This window comes from Magallana gigas, chromosome 1 (assembly GCF_963853765.1).
Source record: "Magallana gigas chromosome 1, xbMagGiga1.1, whole genome shotgun sequence".
NCBI lineage: Eukaryota > Metazoa > Mollusca > Bivalvia > Ostreida > Ostreidae > Magallana > Magallana gigas.
In genome coordinates, this window is record NC_088853.1 from 53,934,509 (window position 1) to 53,952,152 (window position 17,644).

General features: G+C 36.0%; 1 protein-coding gene and 1 long non-coding RNA gene across 3 annotated transcripts in view; both read left to right on the forward strand.

Annotated features, from left to right (window-relative positions):
* The window catches only part of LOC117685644 (fibropellin-1), a 30,006-nt gene extending 16,962 nt beyond the window's left edge, over nucleotides 1-13,044 (forward strand). Inside the window, exons 3-6 of one of the 2 annotated variants that reach the window (XR_010709205.1) lie at nucleotides 2,627-2,740; nucleotides 3,867-3,980; nucleotides 11,488-11,601; nucleotides 12,723-12,837. Coding sequence is in view for 1 of the 2 variants with exons in the window: in XM_066070969.1 (XP_065927041.1) it covers nucleotides 2,627-2,740; nucleotides 3,867-3,980; nucleotides 11,488-11,601; nucleotides 12,723-12,964 (584 nt within the window). In the remaining variant the exon portion in view is untranslated. Of the gene's footprint in view, nucleotides 1-2,626; nucleotides 2,741-3,866; nucleotides 3,981-11,487; nucleotides 11,602-12,722 lie in introns of both variants that reach the window. The other variant, XM_066070969.1, reaches the window with a different exon arrangement.
* Nucleotides 4,863-7,971, forward strand: LOC136271286 (uncharacterized). Its single transcript, XR_010709206.1, has 3 exons — nucleotides 4,863-5,235; nucleotides 6,920-7,076; nucleotides 7,547-7,971. It is a non-coding gene; the product is annotated as an uncharacterized lncRNA (long non-coding RNA).
* Nucleotides 13,045-17,644: the final 4,600 nt, after the last annotated feature.

Below are 17,644 nucleotides of genomic sequence, written 5' to 3' on the forward strand. Positions count from 1 at the left end.
TTTTGCAAAGGGAGATAATTAGGAATTCATAAAAATTTTCGAGAAATTTTCAAAAATCTTCTTCTCATGAACCATAAGACCAGGAAAGCTGACTCTTGTGTGAAAGCATCCTCAGGTGTGTAGATTCAAAATTGTGAAATTCATGATCCCCGGGGGTAGGGTGGGGCCACAATGGGGGGTCGAAGTTTAACAAAGGAATATATAAAGTAAATCTTTAAAAATCTTCTTCTCAGAAACAAATCAGCCAGGAAAGCTGAAACTTGTGTGGAAGCACCTTCAGGTAGAGTAAATTCATAGTTGTGAAAATCGTGACCCCCGGGGGTAGTGTGGGGCCACAATGGGGGGTCAAAGTTTTACAAAGGACTATACAGAGTAAATCTTTAAAAATCTTCTTCTCAGAAACTAATCAGCCAGGAAAGCTGAAACTTGTGTGGAAGCATCCTCAGGTAGTGTAGATTCAAAATTGTGAAATTCATGATCCCCGGGGGTAGGGTGGAGCCACAATGGGGGGTCGAAGTTTAACAAAGGAATATATAGAGTAAATCTTTAAAAATCTTCTTACCAGAAACTAATCAGCCAGGAAAGCTAAAACTTGTGTGGATGCATCCTCAGGTAGTTTAGATTCAAAGTTGTGAAAATCATGCCCCCCGGGGGTAGGGTGGGGCCACAATGGGGGTCGAAGTTTTACATAGGAATATATAAAGTAAATCTTTAAAAATCTTCTTCTCAGAAACAAATCAGCCAGGAAAGCTGAAACTTGTGTGGAAGCAACTTCAGGTAGTGTAAATTCATAGTTGTGAAAATCGTGACCCCCGGGGGTAGGGTGGGGCCACAATGGGGGGTCGAAGTTTTACAAAGGACTATACAGAGTAAATCTTTAAAAATCTTCTTCTCAGAAACTAATCAGCCAGGAAAGCTGAAACTTGTGTGAAAGCATCCTCAGGTAGTGTAGATTCAAAATTGTGAAATTCATGATCCCCGGGGGTAGGGTGGAGCCACAATTGGGGGTCGAAGTTTAACAAAGGAATATATAGAGTAAATCTTTAAAAATCTTCTTCTCAGAAACTAATCAGCCAGGAAAGCTAAAACTTGTGTGGATGCATCCTCAGGTAGTTTAGATTCAAAGTTGTGAAAATCATGACCCCCGGGGGTAGGGTGGGGCCACAATGAGGGGTCGAAGTTTAACATAGGAATATATAGAGTAAATCTTTAAAAATCTTCTTCTCAGACACTAATCAGCCAGGAAAGCTTAAACTTGTGTGGAAGCAACTTCAGGTAGTGTAGATTCAAAGTTGTGAAAATCGTGACCCCCTGGGGGGTAGGTGGGGGCCACAATGGGGGTCAAAGTTTTACATAGGAATATTAAGAGTAATTCTTTAACCAATTTTAACCAAACTTGGCACAAAGTATACTTAGCCTAAGGGGATTCAAAGTTGTGAAAATTAAAAACCCCGCCTTTTTGCAAAGGAAGATAATTAGGAATTTATGAATACATGTATTTTCGAGAAATTTTCAAAAATCTTGTTCTCATGAACAATAAGATCAGGAAAGCTGAAACTTGTGTGGATGCATCCTCAGGTACTGTAAATTTAAAGTTGTGAAAATCATGACCCCCGAGGGTAGGGTGGGGCCACAATGGGGGTCGAAGTTTTACATAGGAATATATAGAGTAAGTCTTTAAAAATCTTCTTCTCAGAAACTAATCAGCCAGGAAAGCTGAAACTTGTGTGGAAGCATATTCAAGTAGTGTAGATACAAAGTTGTGAAAATCGTGTCCCCCAGGGGTAGGTTGGGGCCACAATGGGGGGGGGGGTTGAAGTTTAACAAAGGAATATATAGAGTAAATCTTTAAAAATCTTCTTCTCAGAAATTAATCAGCCAGGAAAGCTGACACTTGTGTGAAAGTATCCTCTGGTAGTGTAGATTCAAAGTTGTGAAAATCATGACCCCCGGGGGTAGGGTGGGGCCACAATGGGGGGTCGAAGTTTTACATAGGAATATATCGAATAAATCTTTAAAAATCTTCTTTTCATGAACCATAAGATCGGGAAAGCTGAAAATTGTGTGAAAGCATCCTCAGGTAGTGTAGATAAAATGTTGTGAAAATCATAACCCCCGGGAGTAGGATGGGGCTACAATGGGGTCGAAGTTTTACATAGGAATAAAAAGTAAATCTTTAAAAATCTTCTTCTCAGAAACTAATCAGCCAGGAAAGCTGAAACTTGTGTGGAAGCAACTTCAGGTAGTGTAGATTCAAAGTTGTGAAAATCGTGACCCCCCAGAACAAAATAAAGGGGAATATAAAGTTAACGGTGAAGCCTTACCAAATGTTAAGTTTTATTTCTTGCGTAGGATTTTCTTATTCTATGTAAAAATGATATTAATTGAAAGTACAATGTCAAAAATTACGTGTATGCAAAAATAAGTGTAAAATTCCAATACATTACAATATTTTTTTTGTTATTTTACCGATGGGCTTTATGGCACAACATCTTTTAACGCCCATTGTTTCTCAGGTGAGCGATGTGGCCCCATGGGCCTCTTGATTTATTTTTTTTCTTTTAAAAGAGACAAAATGATTATAATGAATCACGTCCAGTTAATTTTAACATTCATACATTTCAAGATACTGATGAGTGCCAGAATGACCCATGTCTTAACGGAGCCACATGTACGAACACACCCGGCTCATTCAACTGTACATGTGACGCCGGATGGACCGGGATAGTTTGTGATGAAGGTAAACGACAATAAAATGCGTAAATTTTCACGTTTGTTTTTTAAAAATCAAATGTAAAATAAGCATGTCTATAGTTGTGGAGGCAGCAATTGTTAAAATGTTCCTTCCGTTAAAATAAGGATAATTTTTGAAATCCAACTTAAAACCAAATTCTCCTTTGCAAAATTGTTATACGTTAAAGCTGACATGAATGCATAAATCATTTGTTCGCCATATTAGTTTCGATCGCTCCTCTACTGCCACTGGGGTATCTACAGTAGTTGAGAAAGTTACGGTCGGTTGCTTTCCGATCGAGGCATGTAGGTTGCACGGACTTGTAAATGCATGAACTACACATTGTAGTAAAATGTTTGTGATAAAGAATAAAGGAAACAACAATCAATAAAATACAAGTTTTATTTATTCTTCAAACGAATTTTCCAGGTTTCAAGGTATCATTTTGCACAGATTGCGCTCCCTTATGCATATCGAACATGTCTGCCGTTCATACGAATGCATAACGTATGCGTCTTTTTGAAAACCCTGGCGGAACTACATCCAACTCAGTAGCTAAATAATAGTAAATCCATGAAAGTAACACGTAACATCGTTCCATCGATTTCTACAAAAAGCTCAGTTTCTTAAATCCATCCTGTTATTGACATTGCTCGATCTGCCATAGTGTGTGGTTTGCGCATATGCGATGTTTAAACAGAAACAACACAGGAAGCGGTCTACAATTATCGAGGATTTTTTAAGTATCTGTACCTTGGTTTCAGTCTGTCTACTTCGTTGTTCGCTTAGATATACCTTGCAAGTTTAGTGGTTGTCATATTATTTTTGTTCAATACGTTTTTCTACACGTCTTTTCGTCCAAGGTTCGGGTGTATAGAATGCCTGAATGCAGTTATATAGGGGGTGTGTATCGATGAGACACAACTAATAAGGCGGTAGTCGGAGATAAAAGAGAAATAATGCGTATTTATAAATTCATGTCAGCTTTAAATACGAGGACTATTACATGCATTTTAATGTATTAATTGATGTTGCTGTGTTGTATTTTTTCATTGAAAGTTTTGATGTAACTTATATTGTTTTTCTAGTATTTATTATGGATGATATAACAGGTAAAAATCATAACTTTTAGATATCAATGAATGTCTTGACAATCCTTGTCAAAACGGAGGAACATGCAGCAACAGCGATGGATCTTTCACGTGTACATGCGCTGGTGGATTCACAGGGGCACTCTGTAATGAAGGTAAATGTATATTATTCTTCCTCCCTCTATCAATATTAATGTATATTTCTCTTTTCCCTCTATCAATATAAATATGTATGCCTTGCTCCTCTTTTTCTGTGTTTCTTTCCGACTCTCTTAATTTAAGTTGATGTTTATCAACTCTGATTGCTATTTCTGTGTATCTACCCTCCTCTCTCATGTTTGTCATTATCTCTCTAAATCGATACTTATCTTTACAGTGTTCGTACTTTTAAATACCAACATGTTATTACATCTTTATCTTTTCTATACGTATAAAGAAAGAAACTGTTATTTGTAGATTATTTTTGTTGGATATAGTTTTTATATCAATACAGGCATGCTTGACGTTTATATTCTCTGTAAAGAAGAAGTCAGATCTAATTTTTAAAAGGTTTACAAATTCATAAGCTTGATTTGATTTTGACGTATTTGTAATTATACCTTATTTTCAAACATTCAAATAGAAGGAAGTGTTGTAGAGTACATCAGGTATTTTCAAATTTAGGTCACTTGAGGCACTCTGATTACTTATTAGAATTAGTATTTCACCGTCGTCGTCCGTGTTAATGCGACGCTCGCCGTGCGTTAACATTTGCCCGTTTATAACTTCGTAAAAAAAATTACTTTGGCCGTTTCCATTAAAATGTGACATGATGCATCATAAATTGTAAATTGTATGACTCTTTTCTACGATTGCCTAAGGGCAGGTCCAAATTTGTTATAATTTTTTTACTTTTTCTCTGCGTATATAAGAAAATCTACTTAAAATAATGCATTCATATCTCTACAAAAATTGTAACTTTCATTTGTTCAAATTTATGGGTTTCACCTCTAGGTCCATGCAAAAATGCTAGATTAGTATCGTTCGCAGCACAGTTAAGGCTGGAATTTGGAGGCGGGGCTTATTTTGATCAACTTTGAACTCATGAATATTCATTAGATATGTAATTTAACGTAAATAGCATCTATTAATGGTAGTTGATTAGTTTTTGGATTTAATTTCTTGTTGAAGAGAGTTAAATCAAATATTAAACCCCTCATTGTGCAATAATGATCTTTATTTACTTATTTTCAATGAAAACATTAATTGTCGTTTGGTTCCGATCCGCTCCCTTCCGACGCTTGTATCGATCCGTGACGTGTCGACTATTTTTAGCTGGTAGAAAAATGGCAGGCATGGATGTAAACATGTGCGCCGAGATGTTGTGGATTGATACTATGCGTGTGGATGTCGAACTATGCAGGAGATATGGTAAGTATTGGTCAAATCATTTCATAAACTAATGCAAACAGTATGATAAAGAATGTAAACGCAGTACTTATTGTGTGCTGAAACAACAAAGTGATGTACGGATCGATAACGTTATGTGTTTTCATACGACCACATGTTGTAAATAATTATGAAGTTTTATTACTTTTCAAAGCACTAGCAAGTCATTTTGTTACACAAATGATTATGTATATCTATACTTTAATTGCATATAACTTATTATTTTAAAAAATATTTAAAGAGTATTTAAATCCAACTTGTTGAAAACGTCTTGGAAAAATAAATGTCGATGGCGATTTATCAGCTTTTCCCCATGACATCAGATTTTACCTGAATGCACAACCTTCCAGTTCCACATTGATTATTTATCAGCGACGCCTTACATGTATCAATGTAGATGATAAGTAGTGCCACTGTTTTAGACTGTGTTGGTATATTTACATGGACTGGTATATAATCAATATTTTAATTTTTGCATGTGTACCAATTAATTAAAAGAAATCATTTTTACTCTGACAAATTGCCTTAAAGTATCACTTCAGGCTTCAGGATCATGAAGGAATATTAGACTAAGTCAAAATTTCAGGCAACCATAATATTATTGTTCATCATAAAATATCGATTAAAATTTGTAATTGACAAATCTATATCAAGACAATGTTAGTAGCATTTCAATTTTGTCAGTGATTTCAATCTAGAGGCGTTAAGACAGTGTACAATTTTTGACTTAAGTCTAAGATTGCTTCATGATCCTGAAGCCTGACTGCTGATCCATGTGGCTTCAAATGAAAATGTCACTGCTTAGCTTGTTTACATTGAAATTAAATAGTCTTAATATTTATTTAGAATTCATTTCAATATAACAGTGTGTCATAATTTATATTACCAGTATATGTAAAATTATTGTCTAGAATAAAAAAAAAGATGATACAAGATAGGTTAATTGTTGTGAGAACTATTACCTCTGAGTCTCTAATATTGTATTGTTTTGCTGACCAGTCTTAACTATCAACATGATCATGCAGGTTGTTTAACATGTTTAATTTATCAGAACAATTTTAAATGAAAGGTGCGGGGTACCCGTGTCATCTTAAATATCAACATGATCAGGTTTTTTAACATGTTTAAATTATCAGAACAATTTTTAAATGAAATTATTTGTCAGGCACATTGACTGCATGTCCTTGCAGACAATTAAAGATTTTTTTCAAAGCAATACAGTTATCTTTGTTAGGTAACATTACATTGTTAATAGCTACAACTAGATTGTCATCCCCTTCATTCAACTCGCATCATGCAATTACTGTACACCCTGCTTTCAATGACAGGGGTCAGTCAAAACATTTCGTTGAGACTTATCTGAAGTTAAGGCGGCTATGTCGATTCAAAGCTTTTATGTAGTGCACTGTAAAATTTTGACTTTATTTGTTTTAATTGACCGGAATACATAATCTAGAAAGAAAAAGAGTGATAGCCTTGAGGTTTCAAAATAAGAGGTGCTATTTTTTGTTTTTCACACCTTTATTAGCTGATCGCCAGCCTCAAAGACTTCATACTAATCAACTATTACTTGTATCGCTGCATAAAATTTGAGTTCAAGTCTAAATAACTGGTAATTTTTATGATTTCATTAACGCTGTACCTTATACATGTATTTCATTTGTAGACTCCTATACTACTTGTGTTGTGTAGAAGAGGTGAAAGATGCGAGGTACCCGTGTCATGGTGTTTGATTCCATATGATGTATGCTCCAGTGACTCATTACAATCAACTGCTTCAGCCCCTCAGTTGAATTTATCCAATTGCATTTAACATGTTTTTGGTAAGATTTATAAATACAGTGCCTTACATATATATTTTCTGTGGGTGGAGACTACACTGCATGTATTTGTGTGTTTTCATTCTGCTGGAAATGTAATTAAACTTGCTTTGAGAGTATGCACTATATCGCAAACATTGATTGCTTAGCATTATCCCTTGACGATAAAGATTGTTTTAATGGGGGGGGGGTTCTTTCTGCTATTGTAAACATTTATATCTAAGTCATCTTGGAGTATTAAGTTCTCTTGATTTTATTTAGTATATTGGGAACATTTGTTAATTGCCACAAGAAAATCTGTAATGTCAATAATAATATATATTTATATTTAATATATAAAGAAATCAAAATTTAGGAAGAAAGAACATAAAATATATGTACATGTAAATGTCCAAGTGGCATTTCCAATTATTCTTCTATGTAACGGTGTGCTAAAATATATAATGTTAATACCGGTATGTTAAACTTTGTAGGCTTATGCGTGAGACCATCTGTATCAATTGGTGAATTGGCTGGTTCTACCTCCCTATGTTCCTGCCTGTTACCCAGCTTTTCCTATGTGGAGACCATCGGCATAATTTTGTATGAGGAAAACAATTATGTGCATTGATAACCTCCAAACAGAAATTTCAACATGATTATATATGTTAATTATACATATACAAACCTAATCTTAGTACATGTATTTATATGTTGAATCTGAGCTAAGGATTTTGCAACTCTTGGTGTTTTTTTAAAAATTATTAGCAATGATATTTAAAACTTAAACAGTCAAAATTAATGTTCATATGCAAATATTATTTATTTAAACCATTATTTATTTGTTAACAGTTTCCTGACTATGAGTTATTTTTTCAATATTCCCTTGAAAAATGAATAATAAATGTTTGAAAATCTATGTATTTGTTGTTGTGATCAACACTCAAAATCTAGGAATTTACATTTTTGTTCATGTATTGTTGTTTGAGTATTTGTTTATTAAGAAGGGGGTGAGGGTAAGAGTTTTGTGCTTGTCCTTTCTTAAAAACTAACAGCAATGTTGAGGAATACTTTCAAAAAAATAAACAGCAATTTTGAAAGAGAATGTGTTTTAAAATATATTTCATTTACCAATTATTGATTTAGGTAAAAAATAAAATGAAAAAATGCACGGCTTTGATTGTCGCCGATTACATGCACGGATCTTTTTTTTTTTTGGGGGGGGGTGGTCAGCTAGAGGGAACCAGATCCCCCCTGCAAAATTCAAATTTATTTAAATTACATTACAAAATTATACCTTGGACCACCCCCTTCCTGGCAAACTCAAATAACTGTCGGACCCCCCCCCCCCCCCCGGAAAAACCTTCTGGATCCGCGCATGGAATAAAAAGAGGTAATACATGTCGTAGTTATCTCTCATGTTTTTTTTCTTTTGATGAATTACTGACCCATGCTGTCACTTGAAATTTATAAATGTATAATATTTATTTCTACTTAAGTTACCATTTTGCCTCCAGCAATACAACCAAGGGAAAATATCGACAAAATGCTCGTAATGTAATTCACATTTCCCGCAACACTATATCCACAGAGTTATTTCCCTTAGCCGAAATCTAGATCGGCATTGCGTTTGAAAAGGGGGTTAAGTTAAGGAAAATACATGTACATCATCTTCAACGCATTTTCGCAAGGGCATAACCTGCATGGATACTTTTGATATTTTACACAGTGATCAAGAAGGTTTTGAGGTAGCTGAAAAATGCTGCTGCTTTGTTTCATTCTCCGGATTTGTCTTATTCGTTGATGAAAAATGACGTGATACCCCCGTAAATGATGGATTGTCGAGTGTATTTTTGGAAATGGCGTTGTAATTAACTCGATTCCATTAAAGCAGCAGTGATTTTTGGGTGAAGGAGATCACATTTTACTTATACATGCAAAACAAATAAATGTACAACGGGGGTATGCCCTTGCGATATTGAAAAATATGTGTGACATAGAAAAATGTCTATAAATATCGATGTCACGTGATAGGCACGTGATGACGGTAAATGCACATGTGTGTCGTAACACATGGGTCACTTGAGTTAAGCTAATATTATTATGGGAAAAGCTGTATGCGAGTTTTGATTAATACGATCATCATATTTGTAGCTCGTTTTTGATGACATATTTCTTGGTAATTTAAGCATATGCAACCTTAACAGTGCTGCGTTGCATATAATGTTAAAAAATCTTCTTTTCACGTGCTGACACTGAGTAGAAACTGACTGTATATTAAGAAAGACAACAAAACGTTTTTACATAATTTTAACATTTTATGACTTCTGGGTTTAGGTTTAATAATCCAAGTCAGGGTAAAATGCTGATATAGTATGATTTTATACACACACGTATGAAATGTTTTAGCTCACCGAGCTGAAAGCTCAAGTGAGCTATTCTGATAACATTTTGTCTGTTGTCCGTCTGTCTGTCTGTCCGTCTGTCTGTAAACTTTTCACATTTTCAACATCTTCTCAAGAACCACTGGGCCAATTTTAACCAAACTTGGCACAAAGCATCCTAAGCCTAAGAGGATTCAAAGTTGTGAAAATTAAGGACCACGCACTTTTGCAAAGGGAGATAATTAGGAATTCATAAAAATTTTCGAGAAATTTTCAAAAATCTTCTTCTCATGAACCATAAGACCAGGAAAGCTGAAACTTGTGTGAAAGCATCCTCAGGTGTGTAGATTCAAAATTGTGAAATTCATGATCCCCGGGGGTAGGGTGGGGCCACAATGGGGGGTCGAAGTTTAACAAAGGAATATATAAAGTAAATCTTTAAAAATCTTCTTCTCAGAAACAAATCAGCCAGGAAAGCTGAAACTTGTGTGGAAGCACCTTCAGGTAGAGTAAATTCATAGTTGTGAAAATCGTGACCCCCGGGGGTAGTGTGGGGCCACAATGGGGCTCGAAGTTTTACAAAGGACTATACAGAGTAAATCTTTAAAAATCTTCTTCTCAGAAACTAATCAGCCAGGAAAGCTGAAACTTGTGTGAAAGCATCCTCAGGTAGTGTAGATTCAAAATTGTGAAATTCATGATCCCCGGGGGTAGGGTGGAGCCACAATGGGGGGTCGAAGTTTAACAAAGGAATATATAGAGTAAATCTTTAAAAATCTTCTTACCAGAAACTAATCAGCCAGGAAAGCTAAAACTTGTGTGGATGCATCCTCAGGTAGTTTAGATTCAAAGTTGTGAAAATCATGCCCCCCCGGGGGTAGGGTGGGGCCACAATGGGGGTCGAAGTTTTACATAGGAATATATAAAGTAAATCTTTAAAAATCTTCTTCTCAGAAACAAATCAGCCAGGAAAGCTGAAACTTGTGTGGAAGCAACTTCAGGTAGTGTAAATTCATAGTTGTGAAAATCGTGACCCCCGGGGGTAGGGTGGGGCCACAATGGGGGTCGAAGTTTTACATAGGAATATATAGAGTAAGTCTTTAAAAATCTTCTTCTCAGAAACTAATCAGCCAGGAAAGCTGAAACTTGTGTGGAAGCATATTCAAGTAGTGTAGATACAAAGTTGTGAAAATCGTGTCCCCCAGGGGTAGGTTGGGGCCACAATGGGGGGGGGGGGGTTGAAGTTTAACAAAGGAATATATAGAGTAAATCTTTAAAAATCTTCTTCTCAGAAATTAATTAGCCAGGAAAGCTGACACTTGTGTGAAAGTATCCTCTGGTAGTGTAGATTCAAAGTTGTGAAAATCATGACCCCCGGGGGTAGGGTGGGGCCACAATGGGGGGTCGAAGTTTTACATAGGAATATATCGAATAAATCTTTAAAAATCTTCTTTTCATGAACCATAAGATCGGGAAAGCTGAAAATTGTGTGAAAGCATCCTCAGGTAGTGTAGATAAAATGTTGTGAAAATCATAACCCCCGGGAGTAGGATGGGGCTACAATGGGGTCGAAGTTTTACATAGGAATAAAAAGTAAATCTTTAAAAATCTTCTTCTCAGAAACTAATCAGCCAGGAAAGCTGAAACTTGTGTGGAAGCAACTTCAGGTAGTGTAGATTCAAAGTTGTGAAAATCGTGACCCCCCAGAACAAAATAAAGGGGAATATAAAGTTAACGGTGAAGCCTTACCAAATGTTAAGTTTTATTTCTTGCGTAGGATTTTCTTATTCTATGTAAAAATGATATTAATTGAAAGTACAATGTCAAAAATTACGTGTATGCAAAAATAAGTGTAAAATTCCAATACATTACAATATTTTTTTTGTTATTATACCGATGGGCTTTATGGCACAACATCTTTTAACGCCCATTGTTTCTCAGGTGAGCGATGTGGCCCCATGGGCCTCTTGATTTATTTTTTTTCTTTTAAAAGAGACAAAATGATTATAATGAATCACGTCCAGTTAATTTTAACATTCATACATTTCAAGATACTGATGAGTGCCAGAATGACCCATGTCTTAACGGAGCCACATGTACGAACACACCCGGCTCATTCAACTGTACATGTGACGCCGGATGGACCGGGATAGTTTGTGATGAAGGTAAACGACAATAAAATGCGTAAATATTCACGTTTGTTTTTTAAAAATCAAATGTAAAATAAGCATGTCTATAGTTGTGGAGGCAGCAATTGTTAAAATGTTCCTTCCGTTAAAATAAGGATAATTTTTGAAATCCAACTTAAAACCAAATTCTCCTTTGCAAAATTGTTATACGTTAAAGCTGACATGAATGCATAAATCATTTGTTCGCCATATTAGTTTCGATCGCTCCTCTACTGCCACTGGGGTATCTACAGTAGTTGAGAAAGTTACGGTCGGTTGCTTTCCGATCGAGGCATGTAGGTTGCACGGACTTGTAAATGCATGAACTACACATTGTAGTAAAATGTTTGTGATAAAGAATAAAGGAAACAACAATCAATAAAATACAAGTTTTATTTATTCTTCAAACGAATTTTCCAGGTATCAAGGTATCATTTTGCACAGATTGCGCTCCCTTATGCATATCGAACATGTCTGCCGTTCATACGAATGCATAACGTATGCGTCTTTTTGAAAACCCTGGCGGAACTACATCCAACTCAGTAGCTAAAAAATAGTAAATCCATGAAAGTAACACGTAACATCGTTCCATCGATTTCTACAAAAAGCTCAGTTTCTTAAATCCATCCTGTTATTGACATTGCTCGATCTGCCATAGTGTGTGGTTTGCGCATGTGCGATGTTTAAACAGAAACAACACAGGAAGCGGTCTACAATTATCGAGGATTTTTTAAGTATCTGTACATTGGTTTCAGTCTGTCTACTTCGTTGTTCGCTTAGATATACCTTGCAAGTTGAGTGGTTGTCATATTATTTTTGTTCAATACGTTTTTCTACACGTCTTTTCGTCCAAGGTTCGGGTGTATGAAATGCCTGAATGCAGTTATATAGGGGGTGTGTATCGATGAGACACAACTAATAAGGCGGTAGTCGGAGATAAAAGAGAAATAATGCGTATTAATAAATTCATGTCAGCTTTAAATACGAGGACTATTACATGCATTTTAATGTATTAATTGATGTTGCTGTGTTGTATTTTTTATTGTAAGTTTTGATGTTATACTGTTTTTCTAGTATTTATTATGGATGATATAACAGGTAAAAATCATAATTTTTAGATATCAATGAATGTCTTGACAATCCTTGTCAAAACGGAGGAACATGCAGCAACAGCGATGGATCTTTCACGTGTACATGCACTGGTAGATTCACAGGGGCACTCTGTAATGAAGGTAAATGTATATTATTCTTCCTCCCTCTATCAATATTATTGTATATTTCTCGTTTCCCTCTATCAATATCAATATGTATGCCTTTCTCGTCTTTTTCTGTGTTTCTTTCCGACTCAGTAGCTAAATAATAGTAAATCCATGAAAGTAACACGTAACATCGTTCCATCGATTTCTACAAAAAGCTCAGTTTCTTAAATCCATCCTGTTATTGACATTGCTCGATCTGCCATAGTGTGTGGTTTGCGCATATGCGATGTTTAAACAAAAACAACACAGGAAGCGGTCTACAATTATCGAGGATTTTTTAAGTATCTGTACCTTGGTTTCAGTCTGTCTACTTCGTTGTTCGCTTAGATATACCTTGCAAGTTGAGTGGTTGTCATATTATTTTTGTTCAATACGTTTTTCTACACGTCTTTTCGTCCAAGGTTCGGGTGTATGAAATGCCTGAATGCAGTTATATAGGGGGTGTGTATCGATGAGACACAACTAATAAGGCGGTAGTCGGAGATAAAAGAGAAATAATGCGTATTAATAAATTAATGTCAGCTTTAAATACGAGGACTATTACATGCATTTTAATGTATTAATTGATGTTGCTGTGTTGTATTTTTTATTGTAAGTTTTGATGTTATACTGTTTTTCTAGTATTTATTATGGATGATATAACAGGTAAAAATCATAACTTTTAGATATCAATGAATGTCTTGACAATCCTTGTCAAAACGGAGGAACATGCAGCAACAGCGATGGATCTTTCACGTGTACATGCACTGGTAGATTCACAGGGGCACTCTGTAATGAAGGTAAATGTATATTATTCTTCCTCCCTCTATCAATATTAATGTATATTTCTCTTTTCCGTCTATCAATATCAATATGTATGCCTTGCTCCTCTTTTTCTGTGTTTCTTTCCGACTCTCTTAATTTAAGTTGTTGTTTATCAACTCTGATTGCTATTTCTGTGTATCTGCCCTCCTCTCTCATGTTTGTCATTATCTCTCTAAATCGATACTTATCTTTACAGTGTTCGTACTTTTAAATACCAACATGTTATTACATCTTGATCTTTTCTATACGTATATTTGTAGATTATTTTTGTTGGATATAGTTTCATTTTTATATCAATACAGGCATGCTTGACGTTTATATTCTTTGTAAAGAAGAAGTCAGATCTAATTTTTAAAAGGTTTACAAATTCATAAGCTTTATTTGATTTTGACGTATTTGTAATTATACCTTATTTTCAAACATTCCAATAGAAGGAAGTGTTGTAGAGTACATCAGGTATTTTCAATTTCAGGTCACTTGAGGCACTCTGATTACTTATTAGAATTAGTATTTCACCGTCGTTGTCCTTGTTAATGCGACACTCGTCGTGCGTTAACATTTGCCCGTTTATAACTTCGTAAAAAATTACTTTGGCCGTTTCTATTAAAATGTGGCATGATGTATCATAAATTGTACATTTTTTGACTCTTTGCTTCGATTGCCTATGGGCAGGACCAAATTTGCTAAGTCTGACCATTTATAATATTTTACTTTTTCTCTGCGTATCTATGAAAATCTAATTAAAATAATGCATTCATATCTCTACAAAAATTGTAACTTTCATTTGTTCAAATTTATGGGTTTCACCTCTAGGTCCATGCAAATATGCTAGTTTAGTATCGTTGCATATAATGTTAAAAAATCTTCTTTTCACGTGCTGACACTGAGTAGAAACTGACTGTATATTAAGAAAGACAACACAACTTTTTTACATAATTCTTAACATTTTATGACCTCTGGGTTTAGGGTTAATAATCCAATTCAGGGTAAAATGCTGATATAGTATGATTTTATACAAACACGTATTAAATGTTTTTAGCTCACCGAGCTGAAAGCTCAAGTGAGCTATTCTGATCACATTTTGTCTGTCGTCCGTCTGTCTGTCTGTCTGTCCGTCTGTCTGTCCGTCCGTCTGTCCGTCTGTCTGTACACTTTTCACATTTTCAACATCTTCTCAAGAACCACTGGGCCAATTTTAACCAAACTTGGCACAAAGCATCCTCAACCTAAGGGAATTCAAAGTGGTGAAAATTAAGGACCATGCCCTTTTACAAAGGGAGATAATTAGGGATTTATGAAAATTTTCGAGAAATTTTCAAAAATCTTCTTCTCCTGAACCATAAGACCAGGAAATCTGAAACTTGTGTGAAAGCATCTTCAGGTAGTGTAGATTCAAAATTGTGAATTTCATGATCCCCGGGAGTAGGGTGGGGCCACAATGGGGGGTCGAATTTTAACAAAGGAATATATAGAGTAAATCTTTAAAAATCTTCTTCTCAGAAACTAATCAGCCAGGAAAGCTTAAACTTGTGTGGATGCATCCTCAGGTAGTGTAGATTCAAAGTTGTGAAAATCATGACCCCAGGGGTAGGGTGGGGCCACAAATGGGGGTCGAAGTTGTACATATGAATATATAAAGTAAATCTTTAAAAATCTTCTTCTTAAAAACTAATCAGCCAGGAAAGCTGAAACTTGTTTGGAAGCCACATCAGGTAATGTAGATTCAAAGGTGTTAAAATCGTGACCCCCGGGGGTAGGGTGGGGCCAAAATGGGGTCGAAGTTTTACATAGGAATATACAGAGTAAATCCTTAAAAATCTTCTTCTCAGAAACTAATCAGCCAGGAAAGCTGAAACTTGTGTGAAAGCATCCTCAGGTAGTGTAGATTCAAAATTGTGAAATTCATGACCCCCAGGGGTAGGGTGGGGCCACAATGGAGAGTCGAAGTTTAACAAAGGAATATATAGAGTAAATCTTTAAAAATCTTCTTCTTAGAAACTAATCAGCCAGGAAAGCTGAAACTTTTGTGAAAGTATCCTCTGGTAGTGTAGATTCAAAGTTGTGAAAATCGTGACCCCCGGGGGTAGGGTGGGGCCACAATGGGGGGTCGAAGTTTTACATAGGAATATATAGAGTAAATCTTTAAAAATCTTCTTTTCATGAACCATAAGATCGGGAAAGCTGAAAATTGTGTGAAAGCATCCTCAGGTACTGTAGATTCAATGTCGTGAAAATCATAACCCCCGGGAGTAGGATGGGGCCACAATGGGGTCGAAGTTTTACATAGGAATATTAAGAGTAATTTTTTAACCAATTTTAACCAAACTTGGCACAAAGCATCCTTAGCCTAAGTGGATTCAAAGTTGTGAAAATTAAAGACCACGCCCTTTTGCAAAGGGAGATAATTAGGAATTTATGAAAATTTTCGAGAAATTTTCAAAAATCTTGTTCTCATGAACCATAAGATCAGGACAGCTGAAACTTGTGTGGATGCATCCACAGGTAGTGTAGATTCAAAGTTGTGAAAATCATGTTCCCCGGGGGTAGGGTGGGGCCACAAATGGGGGTCGAAGTTTTACATAGGAATATATAAAGTAAATCTTTAAAAATCTTCTTCTCAGAAACTAATCAGCCAGGAAAGCTGAAACTTGTGTGGAAGCAACTTCAGGTAGTGTAGATTCAAAGTTGTGAAAATCGTGACCCCCCAGGGGGTAGGGTGGGGCCACAATAGGGGTCGAAGTTTTACATAGGAATATTAAGAGTAATTTTTTAACCAATTTTAACCAAACTTGGCACAAAGCATCCTTAGCCTAAGGGGATTCAAAGTTGTGAAAATTAAAGACCACGCCCTTTTGCAAAGGGAGATAATTAGGAATTTATGAAAATTTTCGAGAAATTTTCAAAAATCTTGTTCTCATGAACCATAAGATCAGGACAGCTGAAACTTGTGTGGATGCATCCACAGGTAGTGTAGATTCAAAGTTGTGAAAATCATGTTCCCCGGGGGTAGGGTGGGGCCACAAATGGGGGTCGAAGTTTTACATAGGAAAATATAAAGTAAATCTTTAAAAATCTTCTTCTCAAAAACTAATCAGCCAGGAAAGCTCAAACTTGTTTGGAAGCAACTTCACGTAGTGTAGATTCAAAGTTGTGAAAATTGTGATCCCCGGGGATAGGGTGAGGCCACAATGGGGTCGAAGTTTCACATAGGAATATACAGAGTAAATCTTTAAAAATCTTTTCAGAAACTAATCAGCCAGGAAAGCTTAAACTTGTGTGGATGCATCCTCAGGTAGTGTAGATTCAAAGTTGTAAAAATCATGACCCCCGGGGGTGAGTGGGGCCACAATTGGGATCGAAGTTTTACATAGGAATATACAGAGTAAATCTTTAAAAATCTTCTTCTCAAAAACTAAACAGCAAGGAATGGTGAAACTTGTTTGGAAGCAACTTCAGGTAGTGTAGATTCAAAGTTGGGAAAATCGTGACCCCCGGGGGTAGGGTGGGGCCACAATGGTGGGGTCAAAGTTTTACATGGGAATATACAGAGTAAATCCTTAAAAATCTTCTTCTCAGAAACTAATCAGCCAGGAAATCTGAAACTTGTGTGGATGCATCCTCAGGTAGTGTAGATTCAAAGTTGTGAAAATCATGACCCCCGGGGGTAGGGTGGGGCCACAAATGGGGGTAGAAGTTTCACATAGGAAAATATAAAGTAAATCTTTAAAAATCTTCTTCTCAAAACCTAATCAGCCAGGAAAGCTGAAACTTGTTTGGAAGCCACTTTAGGTAGTGTAGATTCAAAGTTGTGAAAATCGTGACCCCATGGGGGTAGGGTGGGGCCACAATGGGGTCGAATTTGTACATAGGAATATACAGAGTAAATCCTTAAAAATCTTCTTCTCAGAAACTAATCAGCCAGGAAAGCTGAAACTTGCGTAAAAACATCCTCAGGTAGTGTAGATTCAAAATTGTGA